General features: G+C 37.1%; 1 protein-coding gene across 1 annotated transcript; it reads left to right on the forward strand.

Moving 5' to 3' along the window:
* The first annotated feature begins 389 nt into the window (after positions 1–389).
* On the forward strand, positions 390–15,161 carry LOC111513601 (testis-specific serine/threonine-protein kinase 3). The gene is made up of 4 exons (XM_074173497.1): positions 390–991; positions 3,433–3,709; positions 5,468–5,618; positions 14,816–15,161. The coding sequence occupies exons 1-4, from the start codon at positions 516–518 to the stop codon at positions 15,133–15,135; spliced, it is 1,224 nt and encodes a 407-aa protein (XP_074029598.1). The 5' UTR covers positions 390–515; the 3' UTR covers positions 15,136–15,161.
* The last annotated feature ends 4,026 nt before the right edge of the window (positions 15,162–19,187 follow it).

Consider the following 19,187-nt stretch of genomic DNA (forward strand, 5'->3'; position numbering starts at 1 on the left):
CTTTGAAGGATACAAAGTATTTTGATCCTTTTACAGAAGGTGTTTCCATTGATCCACATAAATCACTGTGAATTAATTCACCTGGTTTCATTTTCCTGTCAGATTTCTTCATGAAATGTAGTTTTTGGTGTTTTTCATATACACAACCTTCACAAAAAAATTATCAGTGTATATGTGTGCTAGACGTTCATGCCATACTTTGAGACTATCTTGTTCAACATTAATAACTTGGTTTACAATGGTTCGAAACAGCATCCGATACAAATTGTTGGGACTCTCGAACAGCACACGCAACTAGTTTATTTTCGAGGTATACTTCAGCTCCGTTTTTCTGCACCAGAGGTTCCAATTCTACTTCTGATGCAGGTGCGTTATGGTGCACCCGCATGGGAAACTAACCCTCATCACTTTCTGTCAAAGTAGAAACTTCAACTATCCATGTGTCAAAATTTCCAGTGAAAATGCTAGCCAGAAAATTTCTGCGAACATGACAAATTTGGTGGTGAGACACCACGATGCCTTCAACTACCAGCATCAACAAACCTCCGGATCCCACGGATGCGGCCCAGTCCACGGAAGAAGACCAAAAGGAAAAAAAACTCACCGTGTTAGAGTCCCATGGGTACTATCTCGGGAAAACCATCGGAACGGGATCCTACGCTACTGTAAGAGTTGCACATTCTGAAAGACACCACGGAAACGTAGCCATCAAAATTGTGAGCAAGTTCTCGGCTCCTTCCGATTATCTGAAAAAGTTTTTACCGAGGGAGATTGACGTGGTGAAGGGTCTCAGACATACGAACTTGATTAGGTTCCTGCAAGCTATAGAAACGACACACAGGGTGTACATTGTTATGGAGTACGCGGATAACGGAAGTCTTCTGGATATTATCAGGAAAGACCACTTCATTGATGAGGTTAGAAGTAGGAAGTGGTTTAGAGAATTGGTGAATGCTGTGGAGTATTGCCATGAGAAAGGAGTTGTTCATAGGTATGGACATTTTCTAGAATAATTCAAAAGCGGATTAGTTGCTCCTATCTTTGGAAATTTCTGATCAGTAACGGTTTCAACAGTACAAACATTGGAATATAGGTTAGGTTGAAACAGGAATGTTCTCAATTCGGATTTGAGTTTGGTTATTTTTTACTAACTTTTTATTTTTCTGTAGGATCAAATTTTGATCAACTCGATCCGACTAGTAGTTGTTAGGTATCTTTCAACAGTACAAGAATTATCCTCAAAAATATGCGTATGTGCTTAATGATAATAATAATAATCATAATGACCATGATATCCTTCAATAATCTCAAGGTACACAATTGTTTATAAGGGAAATAAAAATCAATGAGCAATTGAATAAATTATTTGAATGATTATTAATCATCGAAGTGGACAGAATACATTGATGATCATTTCAAAATAACAATAATACAACTATAATGAAGACACCCCTTTATTTTAGTTATTTTTGAAAGCAGATATTTGATTTTTGGTACAGGCGTAGACCTTCATGAGCTGCACTCTTCGCAATATATTGCCCGAGTGACAGCTCTAAACCCAGCCTACTGAGTTCCCGCAAAAAGGCGAATTCTCGATATTTTGCTTCGAGTTGATACCGAAATGAGTAATTTGAAGATGTTGCTTAGAAATTTGACTCTCCATATCAAATTCCAACGCAGAATTTGAATTTCATATTCAAGTCCGATTTTCAAATATATAATGTTTCTAAATAAGAAGCTACGAAAATAATAATTTCTGTATAATGTAGGAATGAAAATGAAAAACCTAATATTCATCATGAATACATTAATTTCGTTGATTATTATGATTATTTTATCATTTCTGGAGCTTCTTATTTGTAAAATATCACAATAAAAAGTTTTATGAATACGTTATATTCGAAACCATCAGTTGAAAATCGGACTTGAATATGAAAATTACATAAAAAATGAAATTTCCAATTTTGGGTTGAGATATATAGGAAAAAATCGATTTCTGAGTAACTTTCCCAAATAACTTATTTCGGTTATCTTCAACGCGAAGCAAAATATACATATACGCGAAAATCTGCGTATATTTTTATAGTATCTGGATCTGTATCAGTTGACACAAAACGTCCGATTGAATTCCGTATTGAGAATATATAAAACTCTACCACTGCGAAATTTCGTGGTCCAATTCTGAAAAAAGGAAATTTTCCTATAATTCCTATTTTATTCCTGTTAGAAACAGTTTGTTTAGTACCTAGAACCTAGTACTTAGAACAGAACTTCCCTCAATTGTCTCTCATTATACCACACGTCAGGCCCTCAATCTAAGTCTTTCCATACAACTCTACTCTAGCTGAAAATTTTGTATTGTTTAATGGTCTGTAGATGTATAACTATTTTCCTAACTACCTGAAATGCGTAGTAATCCATCTTGAGTTCATTCGGGTTGAAGCCTGGCTCCCTTCCCCTTTCAACTGGTTGAAATGCGTAGTGAACTGTAGATATATAACAAAAAAAAGATAACTGCGTAAACGCGAGCGAGACATAAGTGGAACCACCTATTGGTGTGACACCCAAGTCAACTACATATGTCACACCATAAGTCATAAATTACGATTTTTTATGTCACGGAATGAACTTGATCTATTCATGTCATCGATGGCATGTAATGACATTCATTCGCTTATTTGATTGATTCCCAGCCAAAGGAATATTGCTAAAATTGAAAGGATTGTATTTTTAGGAGTGATTCCACTTATGGAAGAGCCACCGGTAGACAGCTGTTTCAGCCTATTGGGCATCGTCAGTACCGGACAGGCGGTCCTCGAAATAACTTTTCTCGGTTTTCACATTTCGTCTTCAATCGAGGACCGCCTGCCCGGTATTGATGATGCCCAACAGGCTGAAACAACTGTCTACCGGTGGCTCTTAAATTGAAATCAATATTGGAATGAACAGAAAAGTAGTAATCTATTTATATTTTGATTTTCATGGAATTAATTTCCTGGCAACTTGACTGCATTAATCATATGTTCTTATGAAAGTACTATACTTCAACTTGTTTTTTCTCACTGTGGGATAAAAAGTTCGCTTTTGGACTCCTGAAAATTATGGCATGCTCGCCCTCGATCTTTCCCGGGCGAGAATCCCATACTTTTCTCCCTAGGTGCGTAATATACTATTTTTTATAACCGGAGATTTTTTTTCTGTATTTAGCAACATTTCATTACATTTTTTAAATTGCATGAAAATCACGGACTGTAATTTTTTTTGAGGAATTGTGAGCCCTTTAGGGTGTAACTAGTAACTGCAACTAGCATTATATGTAATTTTTTGAGAGATATTTTTGTAAAAAAAATCACTACTAACACATTCTTTGCGATTGAACACCGATCAAGCTAACATTTTTCTCTCATTTCTACTGACTGTATTGATTCACAGGGACATCAAATGCGAAAACATGCTGATGGACACTGGATGGAATGTCAAACTATCCGATTTCGGCTTTGCTAGAGGAGAACTGATTTCTAAGAACGGTCAAGTCATCCTTAGTGAAACGTACTGTGGTAGCTATGCATACGCCTCCCCGGAAATCCTGAGGGGAATCCCCTACCAACCACAACACGCCGATGTATGGTCCATGGGGGTTGTTCTCTACGCCATGGTATTTGGAAAGTTGCCTTTTGATGACAGTAACTACAGGGAGTTGCTCAAACAGGTGAGGCAAGCTACAAACTACAAAAAAACTTAATTTTTTAGTAGGGTAGTTTGAAAGTAAAAATGTATTGTGGCTCCTCACCCATTCAAACTCTACCAAATGAATCCAGCAGTCACAGAATATGTGCTCCACTGTCAAGATCTGATTTTTTTTGTGAAGGGTTATCTACTTCAAGGTTAGCAGAACCTTGGAACTTTTTCCCAGTCTAGTAGAGATCTGGTCAATAGTCAGTCTGCCACTGTCAGGTAGGTGAATAAGTCAAATATGTGGCTTAGAAGTAGGTCTTTTGTACCACATTACAGAAAGGAGTCCTCTCATGACTGCAGGGTTCTAACTGTAACTATCAGCCAAAAGATGCTCTCTTTACTCGTTCACGAGAAGTTTCTTACTCTTCTGCAGATTTTGCTCTTGCTGCTTTATAATAAAACTATGGAGAGGCTATGTGAGCGGTATATAAGAGATGAAGTACTAGTTCACAACCCACTTCATCCAAATCAGCATGCATATACTCCGGGAAAGTCTATTGATTCGGCCCTTCACCATGTGGTTGGCAGAATCGAGAGATCATTGGACAACAAAGAATCCACCTTGGTTATATTCATAGATATCGAGGAAGCGTTTGATAATACAACTTTTCCAACAATTACTCAGCATCTACACTTCAGAAATGTACCCCTGGTAGTAGGAGAATGGATACTTCAGATGCTCTCTAGCATCTGGAAGACATCACAGTGAAAGGACTGGTCATGAGGGGATATCCACAGGGAGGGATCTTATCACCCCTTCTCTGGAACATAGTTCTGGATTCCCTGATTAATCACCTCAACAGTAATGGATTATACACAATTGCAGATGTAGATGTAGATGTATTTGTAATTGTAGATGACATAGTACATAGTTATCTTGCAGACCGGCAAATTTGTGAACACGCTGTGCGATACAGCGCAGAATGGGCTCAAATTGATAGAAACATGGTTCAAGGAACACTCACTATCGATCAATCTCAAGAAGACTGAGATGGTCCTTTTCACCAGGAAAAAAGTTTATCGGGCTTAAAACCTCCCAAAATCTTCAAAAGCAAACTAAACTTCTCTGAAAAGGTGGAATACCTTGGTACTATCCTCGCCAGGAAGCTAACATGGAATTCTCACCTACAGAGTAGAGCAAAAAGAGCATATGTGGCTTCTGAGCAATGTCGGAGGACAGTGGGACGCGCATGGGGTCTTTCACCCCGTGTGGTCACCTGGATCTTCACTGCAATAATAAGATCTTAACGTACGGTGCCATTGCAATAAAAGGAGGGTTGGAGACAATATAGATCCCTGGGGAACACCATCGTTGATGGTGAAACTATTCGAAAGGTATCTATCGACAGCCACTTGCAGGAAACGCAAGTGGCTGTTGTGTTGAGCTCCTTTAGGAGTTCTTCCGTTCTTTGCTTTACCGCTTCTATCGACTCAAATCGGATTCCTTTCGGAACAGATTCTATCTTCCTCTATTAGTCAAATACCGCTTCACAGATAGCACGTAATGGGCAGGTACGTTGTCCAAGTGCAGAATCCACGAGTTGTTCTTCCACAACTCGGGCAACAATTTGTAGCACTCAGTCGGAGTTTCTTCCAATCTAAAGAGAAATTTGAGATTGATGCGTTGCTCCTGTTCTTCGTCACACATGGTTTTCGCGGTCCCATTTTCGTGCATAAATGGGGAGGATATGATATCAGTTCAGGATTAGTCAATTCATATTTTTTCCCACAGGTTTCCAACAAAGTAGTGTTTCCCAAAGAAGCAAGAGTATCCACTAGTTGCAAGTCACTAATAAGCCAAATTTTGGCCCCTCTCAAAGTTCGAATCAGAATCAGTGGTATAAGGAGAGATCCATGGTTCCTAACAGATGATGAGGAACCAGGTAAGAAATAATAACAACAATAATAATCTATTATTCGCAAAAAAGACATTTGCAACACTAAGAATTATTGAATGGCAAGTGAATGAATTTGAATACTAAGGAATTAGTAGAATGTATAAAGTAGGCTAAATTGGACACTGTTTTCAAACTAGATAGATGCGAAAACTGCATATTGATATCTAACATCGTTCCTGAATTACAGCATGTTTTTCAAGAATGTGCATTTTCTAAAAGTTGCTGGAACATTAGAGCTTAATATTATCTTTTCAAAAATGTAGCACACTTGATGTTTTGCTAGAGTCATCTTTGAAATACAGAGATTTTACGTTTTTTCATGTAGACTTTGAAACGCACACTTTGACTGAGTAGGCTCCGATAATACTGAATGCAAATGTTCACTGGTAGTTCTCATATTTTGATTCACAGATATTCGTATTCTCCTCTTTTGTGATATGAATGTTGAATACAACAAGAAATCAACAACAAATAATATCAGTGGAAACAAAATCGACGAATAAATTGTCCAAAATGACCTCCACCTAGTTCCATACAATAATACAGTTTACTGCCAAAAGCGTTCCGTACATTATTCAAGATGTCCGGAGGCAGCAATTGACATTTCCGAACAATTCTCTGTAGCAGGTTTTCTAGATTTGTAGGTGTCCCCATAGAAAGAAGTCCATCGGTGTGAGATCAGGTGATATAGCTGGCCACTACACTGGACCCCTTCTGTCGATTCAACGCATTAGAAAACCTGAACATCAAAATGTGGAGTTGCACCATCCTGCTGGATCATAGGATTTACATAGTCTTGTGATAGATTTAAGTATGTGTTTCCATTGAGATTACCCAGACATTCAATTTTTGTGGAGTTTGTGAGTGTGTTTCCATCACCAAATGAGGATTCACATCGCTCCAGTAACGACAATTATGTACATTCCTTTACCATTCAACATGAAAGAAGTTTCGTCTGAACAACATGTATTGTATAATAGGTTTGGGTTATTGGTTAATTTCTCGCTCACAAAATTGAAGTCGACGATCAGGATCATCTTCGTTTAATTCCTGAACTAGCCTCATTTTGAAAGGACGGAATTTGCAGGCTTCCAAAATCCGAAAAACACTATAGCAGGGGAGCCCATGATGCAAAATGTGGATTTACTCGAGCGTCATAGAGACATATTAGGTTGCAAAGCTTAGATGATGAGAAGAAAAATATGTTATATAATATATACCTTTTCATCGGTGGGGGAAGCGGCTTTAATTGTTTGAATATGTAAAAATATACTGTTGCATGGACTTACTCGAGCGCGTCAGATATTGATAGCATCAATGTCTTACGTATTTTGAATAATGTTGGTATGTTAATCTGATCATTTGCATGATGTGGGTGGTTGTACGTAAGGCTTAAAAGTGAAAAAAAATGTTATTGAGCGCGTCAGATTTTCTAAGGGGGTGTTAAGTGCAACAAAAAAAAGCTCTCATTCAATAATCTGACGATTTCAATCTGACGCAAACTCGCGGTCATTATATTAATGTGCAAAAAAAATTCGCCATTTTGAAATACTCAAGTGCGTTAGATTAAGATATATATGGTTCATCTTTATGTTTTAGACGTGCTGTCTCATAATCTGACGATTATCCAGAGGGATTCGCTCAATCTGACAAAAACAATTTTTTAAATTTTTTTTCAATTCATTGAACCCAGTCAATTGGAAATTTCAGGAAATAGCATGAAAATGAATAAGTGTACGTTTTTTAAGTAGAATACCTTCTTGTATTTATAAGAAAATAATTTTAAAAAAATGCTCAATCAATAATCAATTGATTGATTAATGAAGAAAAAAGAAATGAAACTTTCTATGTTTTTTACCATTTTTATTTGTAACTAACGTTACTACAGTTTCGTCCTATAAGGACATTTTCAAACTTATATATTGTATGAGTTTTTTTATCACAATATTAAAAGTTTTATAAAAATTAGAACGAATTAAAAAAAAACACATAGTTACTTTTATTATAGAACAAAATATTGAGAAAAAAATTGTTTATAACAATTTTTTTTTTCAAATAGACAATTAAAAAAAGAATAAAAAAAAGGTTTTTTGAAAACCTTAAAGAATAATATAATTTATGATTTAAAAAAAAAAACGGTTCCTTAATTTCAATATTTAGTTGCAAAAAAGGATTGTTTACTAACAAATGCATTTTTTAGCAATGAAGAAATTTTTTTAGGAAATAATTTTTTTTCTAAAAATCATGTTTTTTTTCAATTAACATAATGCAAAAAAAATCGAATTGCTCATGTACAATGTATTTGTTTATAATGAATCTATTAACAATAGCTGTGAAAAATTAAAAAAACGGTAATCAACGGTAATCTATTTTTTTGCCTATTAGGGATAACTTCACCAAAAGAAAAAAATGCCAGGGTTTTAGTTTAATAATTATAGGGATTTTTATATTAACTTTCAATTCAGAAAAAGTCATTAATTAACAAATTTATAATTAACGTTGAAATTGGAATAAAAATTTTTTGACTGCGGATTATTGTTCATTGATGTATCCCAACATTACGTGAATATTTTCATTCCTTAATATTTACATTTAATATGTTTAAATATTTTTTTTTTGTTTTTATGTCAGAGTGACGAAAGGCGCGCGGAAGCCAGACTACCCGCTTTTGGCTCTATTTTCAGGGCTCTGTAAAAATCATAAATAATCGAGATACAGTTTCGGGAGCCGGGACTTTCTTTGGTTGATCTTTTCAAATCTTTTTTCAAATTTCTAAAATTTTGGAAATTTTCCGAGATATTAAGAAAAAACTAAACCCACATTTTTTTTTCACTTAATTGTTTATAACTTTTGTAATTTTTATCGGCGCGTTTTCAGACCTTTCCTTGAACTTTCTAGGCAAAAATACGAATCGAATGACACCTTGGTCGTAATTTTTGGACAAGGCTGAAAAATGTTACAAAAAAAGTACATGTGAACTAGACTAAAATGTGTAGAGATTTCGTTTAATTTTATTCAACTCTAAAATAGACATACTTTTTGAACTTTGTATTCTTCTAAATTCAACAGAAAAATCATCTCTTCGTTCAAAAAATAATAATGTTCTTATCAGGAAAGAAATAAAAAAGACCTATAGCCTTAATTTTCTTCACACTTCCAAATTGATTACTAGAGAGGCAAATATCGCAAGTAAAGTCGCCTTCATCGTCACTATTTACTCCCGCACAAGCTTCATGTCCCCATTTAAGACGCACAACGCACCTAATCCACCCTTCGCCTTTACTGTCTTTGGAATAGCTTTCAGTACAGAAGAAGCATTCGGTATCACTCTCCTCTTCAGAAGTATCTGATCTGTTCTGCTTTTTTTTCCCTTTTTCCTTTCCTTTTCCTTTCCCGCCTCCTTTTCCTTTATCGTTCTGTTTGTTGGTCACCGTAGTTTTTATTTTATTCGCTTCCTTGAAGGATTTTTTTTATATCTGTTTCCTTTTTGGCTTCCTCTTCAAGGTATTTTTTGTGGGGTGTGCTGGTCAATACTGATGTGTCTACTCTTATTCGTCTTGCACTCGCTCTTTTTCTAACTATCTTTGGTGTTGGTCGTACTTTTCGGGGTGTAATAACACCAAAAGATGTGGATGGAAGACCAGCAGTCAAAGCTGGAGGTAATCTTTCGGAAAATTCAGACGTTGAGATATTTTTTGTTTTTGGGAAGGACGGTGCTTGCCGCGATGACTGTGGAGCTTGTGGAGATATTTTAGTCACCATTGGAGTCAAAATTTGAAGTGGAGACAGCTGAGGTGTTAAATGAAGGGATTCTTGGACACGGTTTCTGCTAATGGAGGATTGGACGTCTCAAGGATCGGAATGGGAGGTTCTACCGTGTCATTGTCTACATCCATTTCAGTCGTTTCAGCTGCAATGAAGTCCACATTAGTGAAAATGTCAGGGTTGAACGGATATATTTCTGTTTTGTTGAATCCATTCATACTATATTAATAGAAAGACTAAATGAGGCAGGCATTCGCGGTCCAGCATTGAACATTTTAGAAAATTATTTGAAACACAGATATCAGAGAGTAAAAATTGATCACATTTGCAGCGCACCACTTGAAATAACAACAGGCGTACCGCAAGGAACAGTTCTGGGCCCAATACTTTTTCTTGTTTATATTAACTCGATGGCAAAAATTAAAGATTTCCAAGGACATCTTGTTTCATACGCTGATGATACGGCAATTTTGCTTACTGATAAAAACTGGGATAATCTATTCAATAAAGCTGAAAAGGATCTTATAAAAATTTCACAATGGCTAAATTATAGCAAGTTGCCTCTGAATACGTCTAAAAGTAAATTTATAACATTTTCTACAAATGTCGTCACTCAACCAAACAGAAATTATATTATGCTTCATAAGAAAACATGCACTCAACCAAATTGCAACTGTCCATCTATCCAAAAAACCAAAGAAATAAAATATCTTGGCGTAATTGTCGATCAACACCTTAAATGGAACGCGCATACCAAATATGTAAACAATAAAGCTAGGCAAATAATTCGAAAATTTCACATCCTTAGGTACATTTTAGACAATCGTAACCTAAAACTTATATATACATCACTAATTGAACCATTATTTAGATACTGTATAGTAATATGGGGAGGATCATATAATAATGCATTACAAAATTTGAAAACTACTCAGAACTGTATACTAAAAATAGGTTTCAAAACAAACGTTTCCCCACTAATAAGCTTTACGATGAACTAGATATCTTTGACATTAACAAACTACATATGCACCAATGCTTGCTATATATGCATAAAAATACAAAACCAACAATAAATCACAATAAAACTATCCCAACCCGATTTATTACGACACTATCAATTGATATACCATTATTTAGAAAAAGTCACTCCCAAAATAGCCTTTTTTATATAGGTCCGAAACTATATAACAAACTACCACTTCAAATTAAAAAAATATATAAACTCAGTTCCTTTAAACACCAAATAAAACAATTGATTAATGGAAATAAAATATACCTATAAATGAAAATAAAATGAAAACATAAAATGGAAAAAAAACTTGGGAAAAAAAAATGATAACAATTTAACAAAATATGAATAAATGAAAATAAAATAAAATAAACCATTAAAAAAAATCAAAATATAAATGAATGAAGGAAAAAAAAAATTAAAAAGCGCTCCTAAAGTTAACTCATTTCTACTCAATATATATATATGTATATATATATATATATATATATATATATATATATATATATATATATATATATATATATATATATATATATATATATATATATATATATATGTATATATATAAAAAAAAAACTATCCTCTATGCACAATCAATTTGCACCTCTCCCAACATTAAATACAATTAAATTTTTTCTTTTTTTTTTGTTTTCCTTGTACAGAGATATGCACTACAAGCATTTATGCTTAGGTAACCTCTGTACAGGATTATATTATATTATATTATTATATTATCTGTAACAATCTGTAAAAAATGACAATTATGGAATGGATGAATAAAGTTTGATTTGATTTGATTTGATATTCAGTGGAACTGCTGCTATTAGGTATGTCTCTGTAAAAATTTGTTATTTGGAACACGGTCACTACTCTCCCAGGATTGTTATTCATCCACTTCTCCAACGCTTGGTTATGATAAACGTTTAGCGGATACATGACTCCGACGTTCAAGGGTTGGAGTTTGTGGGTGCAATGAGGCGGCAGGCATAGAATAGTGACGTGAATATCCGTGGCATTCAATACCACATTCAAATTTTTTGTGTGAGATAGGTCACCATCCAATATCAAAAGAGTCGGATCTTCTGCTGTCGGTTTGGCATAACTTAAGAAGTGATGGAACCACTGAGAAAACACATCTACTTCCATCCAACCAGATGGATTACATGCACATATAGCGCCTGGAGGTGCGCCATCCATCAATTCTATTTTTATTCGGACTCTACGAAAGATTAACATTGGAGGAACAAAAGTTTCAGAAGCTGAGGTACAAATCACTGCAGTCGTTGTTTCATCTCTCTCAGGTGAAGTCGCTCACGCCAACTGTTTACGACCTGTTCTAGACTCCATGTCCTTGATATAGTCGACAAGTTCCTGTTCTTGTTCTTGGTTAAACATTTTTTGTTTGCTACCTAAGTTTTTAACGGAGCCTACAGCTATTTTATTTTTGCCTTTGGCTCTTCTTTTCAATGACATCACAGGGGCCTTATACTCTCTACTTGCGGTTTTGTAAGGCATGCCATCTCTGACGGCATCTAATGCCTTTTGCATTTTCTTTTCAAGCCAATTTTGGCGATTTATTTTCCGTATATAAATTCTTGGCATGATCTGTGAAAATAACAAATACTAATGGGGTGAAATGATTTCAGGGATCATTTTAAACACACAGAAAGGGATCATTCCGCCCCAAACACCAAATTCCAACATATCGATCGAAACATAACCTTCAAATACCGCGTGGGGTCTTTCCTGGAACGACGAACTGGATGGATGTATCAACAACACCCTCACAATACAACTGGCAATATGCTAGTGCAGTAATTGATGAGGACAAAATAAGATGGGCTATATCGGGCTTTTCCCCCTTCAAGTCACCAGGACCCGACGTTATAAGACCAGCCCTACTTCAGTGGGGACTGGACGCTCTTATGCCGCACCTGGTTGGAATATTCAGAGCCTCTCTAGCTCTGAGGTATATTCCCAGTAAGTGGAGAGAAGTACGAGTAGTATTTATACCCAAACCAGGTAGGATGGACTACACCCTACCAAAAGCATTCTGACCAATTAGTCTCACATCGTTTTTCTTAAAAACCACTGAGAGATAAAGTACTTGTTAACAACCCACTTCATCCAAATCAGCATGCATATACCCCGGGAAGGTCTCCTGATTCGGCCCTTCACCATGTGGTTGGCAGAATCGAGAGATCATTGGACAACAAAAAATCCACCCTGGGTATATTCATAGATATCGAGGGTGCGTTTAATAAAACAACCTTTCCAACAATTATCCAGCAACGACACTCCAGGAATGTACCCCTGATAATAGGAGAATGGATACTCCAGATGCTCTCTAGCAGAGCAATAAGTATTAATGTAGAAGACATCACAGTGAAAGGACTGGACATGAGGGGATGTCCATAGGAAGGGGTCTTATCACACCTTCTCTGGAACATAGTTCTGGATACCCTAATTTATCACCTTAACAAAAATGGATTCTACACAATTGCATACGCAGATGACATACTTATCTTGCAGTCCGGCGAGTTTGTAAACACACTGTGCGATAGAGCGCAGGATGGGCTCAAATTAATAGAAACATGGTGTAAGGAACACTCACTGTCGATCAATCCCGAGAAGACTGAGATGGTCCTTTTCACCAGGAAAAGAAGTTTAACGGGCTCAAAACCTCCCGAAATCTTAAAAAATAAACTAAACTTCTCTGAAGAGGCGAAATACCTTGATACTATCCTCGACAAGAAGCTAACATGGAACTGTCATCTACATAGTAGAGCAAAAAGAGCATACGTGGCTTATGAGCAATGTCAAAGGACAGTGGGACGGGCATAGGGTCTTTCACCCCGTGTGGTCACCTGGATCTACACTGCAATAATAAGACCTATGTTAACGTATGGAGCCATTGCATGGGGACCGAAAGTTCTACAAGCAACGGCCATCCAAAGATTATATCAAATACTGCGACTGGATTGTTTGAACATCACAGGAGCCATGAGAACAACACCAACCGCGGCAATGGAATTAATCACGGGTCTGACCCCTCTGGATCTGTCTTAAGCAGAACAGAGAGTCAGATGCTACAAATGCAATACCGATTCATACAGACGGCTCAAAGACCAAAGAAGGCTCAGGATGTGGAGTGTACTCCAGGTCACTAAGCCTAAGAATAACAATCTGCACTGATAGCAGACAAGCACTATTAGCTTCGAACAGACAGCGTGTTACCTCAGGGCTAGTGCCACCAAGATTTAGCCAAAGCCTCGGTAGATAATAACATTATCCTGAGGTGGGTTAGAGGGCACGACAAGAGTAAAGGCAATCGCATTGTCGACTCTTTAGCCAAGGAAGCGGCCGGACTAAGAATTTTAGGACCCAGTGGCACCCACGGCCTGATGACTTCGACAATTGCGGAACTAGTCAAATGTTACACCCATGCTCAATCCTTGAAGAGATGGGATGAAATCAAAGGATGTAATCTTGCCAGGATCACCTTGGGCGACCCTGGGAAGCTGGCGCCGAAGAAATATCTGGCGATGACCAGGAAAAATCTACGCCTCACAGTAGGATTTCTGACTAGCCACTGTCAACTAAGGAAACACCTCCAGTAAACACACCTCTATGCAGGATGTGTGAACATGAAGGTGAGACTGTCAGGCATGTCCTGTGCGAGTGCCCGGAGTTATCGTCAATAAGAGAGTGTGTGTTCGGCGAGTCTTGGCCTACACCTGCCGATATAAAGGAGATATCTCCCAGCGACCTGTCCACCTTCCTGGAAAGGACAGGATGGACGACGACCTAGGACAACTCCTCGGGAGGATGTACAATGGGTCACATGTGGCCTTAGTGCGTGGGCTTACACTCACCCTCCCTACTCTACAGACACCGCGTGGGGTGATCGAATATTGCTTAAATATCAGCTGACTGCTATTAATACCCGGATATAAAACAAGATTTCAATAAACACGAACATGTATAAAGTAATGAAAGTCCAAAAACATGCTTACCTTAGATCAGAGTCACACTTTTCGATTATTTTTCAATTAAATCATGCCAAGCGCTCGCACCGCCATGACACTTGGAGAGGCAACTGGCAGGGGTGCGGGAAACATGTTTCATGTGCATTCCGATACATGACACTAGTTGTCCCTGATTTACGGCGGGGAATCATTTGACCTACAGGGATCGTATTACCTCACTTTCCCCTATATATTATAGTGTTTATATTTGCACTCATTTCCTGTCAATGTCAAGATCAGTCTCTAAATCAACTTTTTATTTGTTGACATTTTGTCCATTCCTTGACCTTGAAATTGTTGGGTCTTTGGCATCAACAACTATGATCATTAGCGTATGCACTAGTATTATCATTATTTTTTCTGCATTTTTTCAGGAACAAGCGGTCGCAAAAAAAGCAGTTCCGTATCTACCGAATCTGAAGACGAGAATAAAGAGAGAAAAACATCTATCGATTCGAAAGATATCGTCCAACCGCACTTGATAACGAAGGAACTACTAGATGCTGAAGGAAAACCGAGGGATAAGCGCAGACGTAGTACTCTCGAAGAAAATACTATCAACACGCAAGAACCCGAAGCGACTGAAGAAGAGACGGTTATCAAAGAAACAGATGGTAAAGTGACCAAGCGTTCGAGCCCACCGACTGTTCACAATATTAAAATTATTCCGGCGAAAAAAGAGCCGAAGAAATGAAAATAAAGGACTTATTTTTAATTCAATTTCATTGGGGTTGAATTCATATTTTAAAATAAACTAGTTGAATTCGAAAGTACGTATAACATAAATGAATTGACAAGAAATAAATTGGGTCGGGCGAAATACATATAATTATTTTTAGTACTTTATGATGAAATCACTAGCTGCCGAGAGAATGATATCAAATTTCAATTTAATTGAAACATTGTTTTGTGATATTTCGTTAGGAAGGTTTTTCAAATTTTCTTATTCGTCAGTGGGCTACGCTTGAAGCCGGGCAGTAAAAAAATCTAAAGAAATGAACTTTGAATGTTCAAGCCCGACTCGGATATACCTACACAGTGGGTTGAATGGACTGACGCCTATCAGAAAACAACTACTTCACTGGCTGATACCACGAACGGCGTCGGATTATATGCGACAGGCGTCGGTGCAGGAATCTTCACAGAAAATTTTCTGCATATGAAATTGGCAATACAACTGTAAGAGTCGATCCTCAATTTTGGAACGGGCACACTTGCAGACCGGTTTCGGGTTTCTTGGCCACTCTTCAGTGCAAGATAGTGGCCATCATCGACCTAAAGTCAATTCCTCATCTTAAGTTGCAGCGATCATCAAAAATGTCACTCCATCTAGTGGACGAGATACTAACCAACTGCATATCCGAAACTTGCCCGATTCCTCTGAATAAGGAAGAAAAACTGTCTTATTAGTCAGTGGGCTATGCTTGACGACTGACGGTAAACAAATCTAAAGAAATGAACTTCAAATGTTCAAGCCCATCTCGGATATACCTACACAAGTAGTTTGAATGGACTGGCGCCTATCAGAATTCCACGAACAGCGTTGGATTATGTCCGATTCTGTGAAGATTCCTGCACTGACGCCTGTCGGATATAATTCAAATATTAACTTCATTCAAAACTTTCTCAATAATAATAATAATAATAATATCTTTATTTACCACTTATGATACAATTTGTATATATGGTACGTCAGTCAGAAATTTCACATAGATAAGTTAAAAAACTAAAATTTAAATGTTAAAATATAAAATATAATATATGAAATATAAAGCACACAGGTATATTTATGTAAAAATAAGGTACCTAAATCTAGGTCTATTAAACGCATAACTTAAAATTTCACATACACGTAAACACACACACCCATTTAAAAATATTGGTATATATTTACACATATACACATATATATCTACGAACATAAATTCACAATGAGTTGTTTGTGAGGTTGTCATTCAAGAATTCTTGATAACTATAATATCATTTATCTATTGAAATGTTTTTTATGATTGCCTGAAATTTTATGTCGCTTCTAATTCCTTTAACTTCAGTTGGTAACTTGTTGAAGCAAGTAATGGCATTGTACTGAGGAGACTTCTTAAGGAGAATTGTAAGAAGGTCACCATTACGTGTATTATAGTAATGCTCGGAGGAGTTTTCTCTGAATAGGTGTAGGTTTAATCTGGCAAACATTATGGATTTGAAGATGAAAATGGAAGGAGCTGTAAGAATTTTCTTTTTTATGAAGATAGGTCGACAGCTGTCCCTGTAGCTTATGTTATAGATAAATCTTACTACTACCACTTCTCGACAATAATGTCATATGTTAAGGAGTTCATATATCCAGCAATGTTTCTGGAGTGAGTTCTTGAGTTGAAATGAAGAAAAATTTATTCGTGTAGTGAATAAGATAGTAGGTACCTCAAAATTATTTAGCATATTTTTAGATCGATATTTCATGGGATGGATAGAATTACACCTAAGAAGAGTTTAGACAAACCACATTGAGTTTTCAACTCATGGTGCCCCACAAAGTGGGGCACCTCTTCATCAGGACAGGACGGTTCTAGAGTAACTGGATTGAAAGTATCCAAACCGGTAGATAGACGGAGACGTTATTTTTTAAAATGACTTTTTAGTTTGTTCTGCGAAAGGCAAATGAAAAATGCATTCAAGGGTTTGTAGTTGTAGGATATTGTAGTTTTAAATAGGTGAAAAGTAAATGGTGCTAACTGTTGTCTAATTATATCAATTTGAATATTTCACAGAGATGTTCGTCTACATATGAACCTCAAAATTCTAAACCGTAGTTTGCCTTCGAAAATTTTGTTGTTTTCTAATATTTATCTGGAAGTTGTCAACTTAGAGGGCTTCTTATTAATGAATTTAATGAATCAATGAATATATTATTCAAGTTCAAAGTTTATTACAGTATATTGAGCCAATAGAGCCGTTAATTAGCATCCTTTGTTGTTGAAGTAATCGTTATTCTTCACTGAAATACATCAAAATTGAATCATCAGCAAATAGTAATACTTTCACAAAAAACTGTAATTCGGAAATAGAATGAATATTAGAGACAAAGGATAGAGGTCCTAAAACAGGGTCTTCCAAGAAGGACTTTCAAATTTTGACAATTGATATCCATCTCGTTGAAGCTACATCTGTCAAATCAGTTGTCATTCATTCAGTCTGTTTTGCCAAATCACCATGGACGGGTATAGCATTTAATAACTCGTGCAAACAATAAAATTCCTTTCTCAGAATGAATGTTCTGTTCGAGCAACGCATTGTATTCTATCCTATCCTATCCTATCCTATCCTATCCTATCCTATCCTATCCTATCCTATCCTATCCTATCCTATCCTATCCTATCCTATCCTATCCTATCCTATCCTATCCTATCCTATCCTATCCTATCCTATCCTATCCTATCCTATCCTATCCTATCCTATCCTATCCTATCCTATCCTATCCTATACTATCCTATCCTATCCTATCCTATTCTATTCTTTTCTATTCTCTTCAATTCAATTCAATTCAACTCAATTCAATTCAATTCAATTCGATTTCAATCAATTCAATTCAATTCAATTCAATTCCATTCCATTCCATTCCCTTCCCTTCCCTTCCCTTCCCTTCCCTTCCCTTCCCTTCCCTTCCCTTCCCTTCCCTTCCCTTCCCTTCCCTTCCCTTCCCTTCCCTTCCCTTCCCTTCCCTTCCCTTCCCTTCCCTTCCCTTCCCTTCCCTTCCCTTCCCTTCCCTTCCCTTCCCTTCCCTTCCCTTCCCTTCCTTCCCTTCCCTTCCCTTCCCTTCCCTTCCCTTCCCTTCCCTTCCCTTCCCTTCCCTTCCCTTCCCTTCCCTTCCCTTCCCTTCCCTTCCCTTCCCTTCCCTTCCCTTCCCTTCCCTTCCCTTCCCTTCCTTCCCTTCCCTTCCCTTCCCTTCCCTTCCTTCCCTTCCCTTCCCTTCCCTTCCCTTCCCTTCCCTTCCCTTCCCTTCCCTTCCCTTCCCTTCCCTTCCCTTCCCTTCCCTTCCCTTCCCTTCCCTTCCCTTCCCTTCCCTTCCCTTCCCTTCCCTTCCCTTCCCTTCCCTTCCCTTCCCTTCCCTTCCCTTCCCTTCCCTCCCTTCCCTTCCCTTCCCCTTCCCTTCCCTTCCCTTCCCTTCCCTTCCCTTCCCTTCCCTTTTGGACGATCAAATGATCGTCCAAAAACTGTCGCACCGGAGTTGCGGAGTTGCTGAAAAACTATTTCGTTTTCTAATATTTTATATCCTCCTCAATTGCCTTATTGATGCACGGTATTATTCGATTCTCCAACATATCCAAATATTTTCCACTAGTCAAATTATCATCGATAAAAAAAGGTCCTTTGATGTGGTCACGTGAAATTCCTGCCCAAACTTTCAGTTTTTGAGGTCGTTGGGTATGGTATAAATGAGGATTCGTATCATTTCAATATCGACAATTCTGCTGATTCACCTCTCCATTCAAACTAAACGTACATTCATCCGAAAAAAAAATCTATATACAAGAAATTCAGATGAAAGTTGATCCGTTCAGTGAGACTTTCACAAAACTTGATACGTCTATCGAAATCATCTTTGTTCAATTCATGAACTACTCTAATCTTGTATGGATGAAATTTGTACTTATGAAGGATCCTGAAAACATTTGTACGACTGATTTCTGATTCTCGAGATAACTTAGTAAGAGATTGCGAATCTTCCATTAGTTTAACATGCCCTTA

Source organism: Leptinotarsa decemlineata, unplaced genomic scaffold, assembly GCF_025532065.1.
Source record: "Leptinotarsa decemlineata unplaced genomic scaffold, Ldec_3_MD MMD2_tig00000251_RagTag_RagTag, whole genome shotgun sequence".
Lineage (NCBI taxonomy): Eukaryota > Metazoa > Arthropoda > Insecta > Coleoptera > Chrysomelidae > Leptinotarsa > Leptinotarsa decemlineata.

What these genes read in the sequence shown, in the direction of transcription:
- LOC111513601 (XM_074173497.1), top strand. Translation starts at nt 516, where the DNA reads ATGCCTTCAACTACCAGCATCAACAAACCTCCGGATCCCACGGATGCG. An exon ending in GAGAAAGGAGTTGTTCATAG is followed by an intron (nt 992 to 3,432) that starts GTATGGACATTT and finishes ATTGATTCACAG; the next exon opens with GGACATCAAATGCGAAAACA. An exon ending in AACAGATGATGAGGAACCAG is followed by an intron (nt 5,619 to 14,815) that starts GTAAGAAATAAT and finishes GCATTTTTTCAG; the next exon opens with GAACAAGCGGTCGCAAAAAA.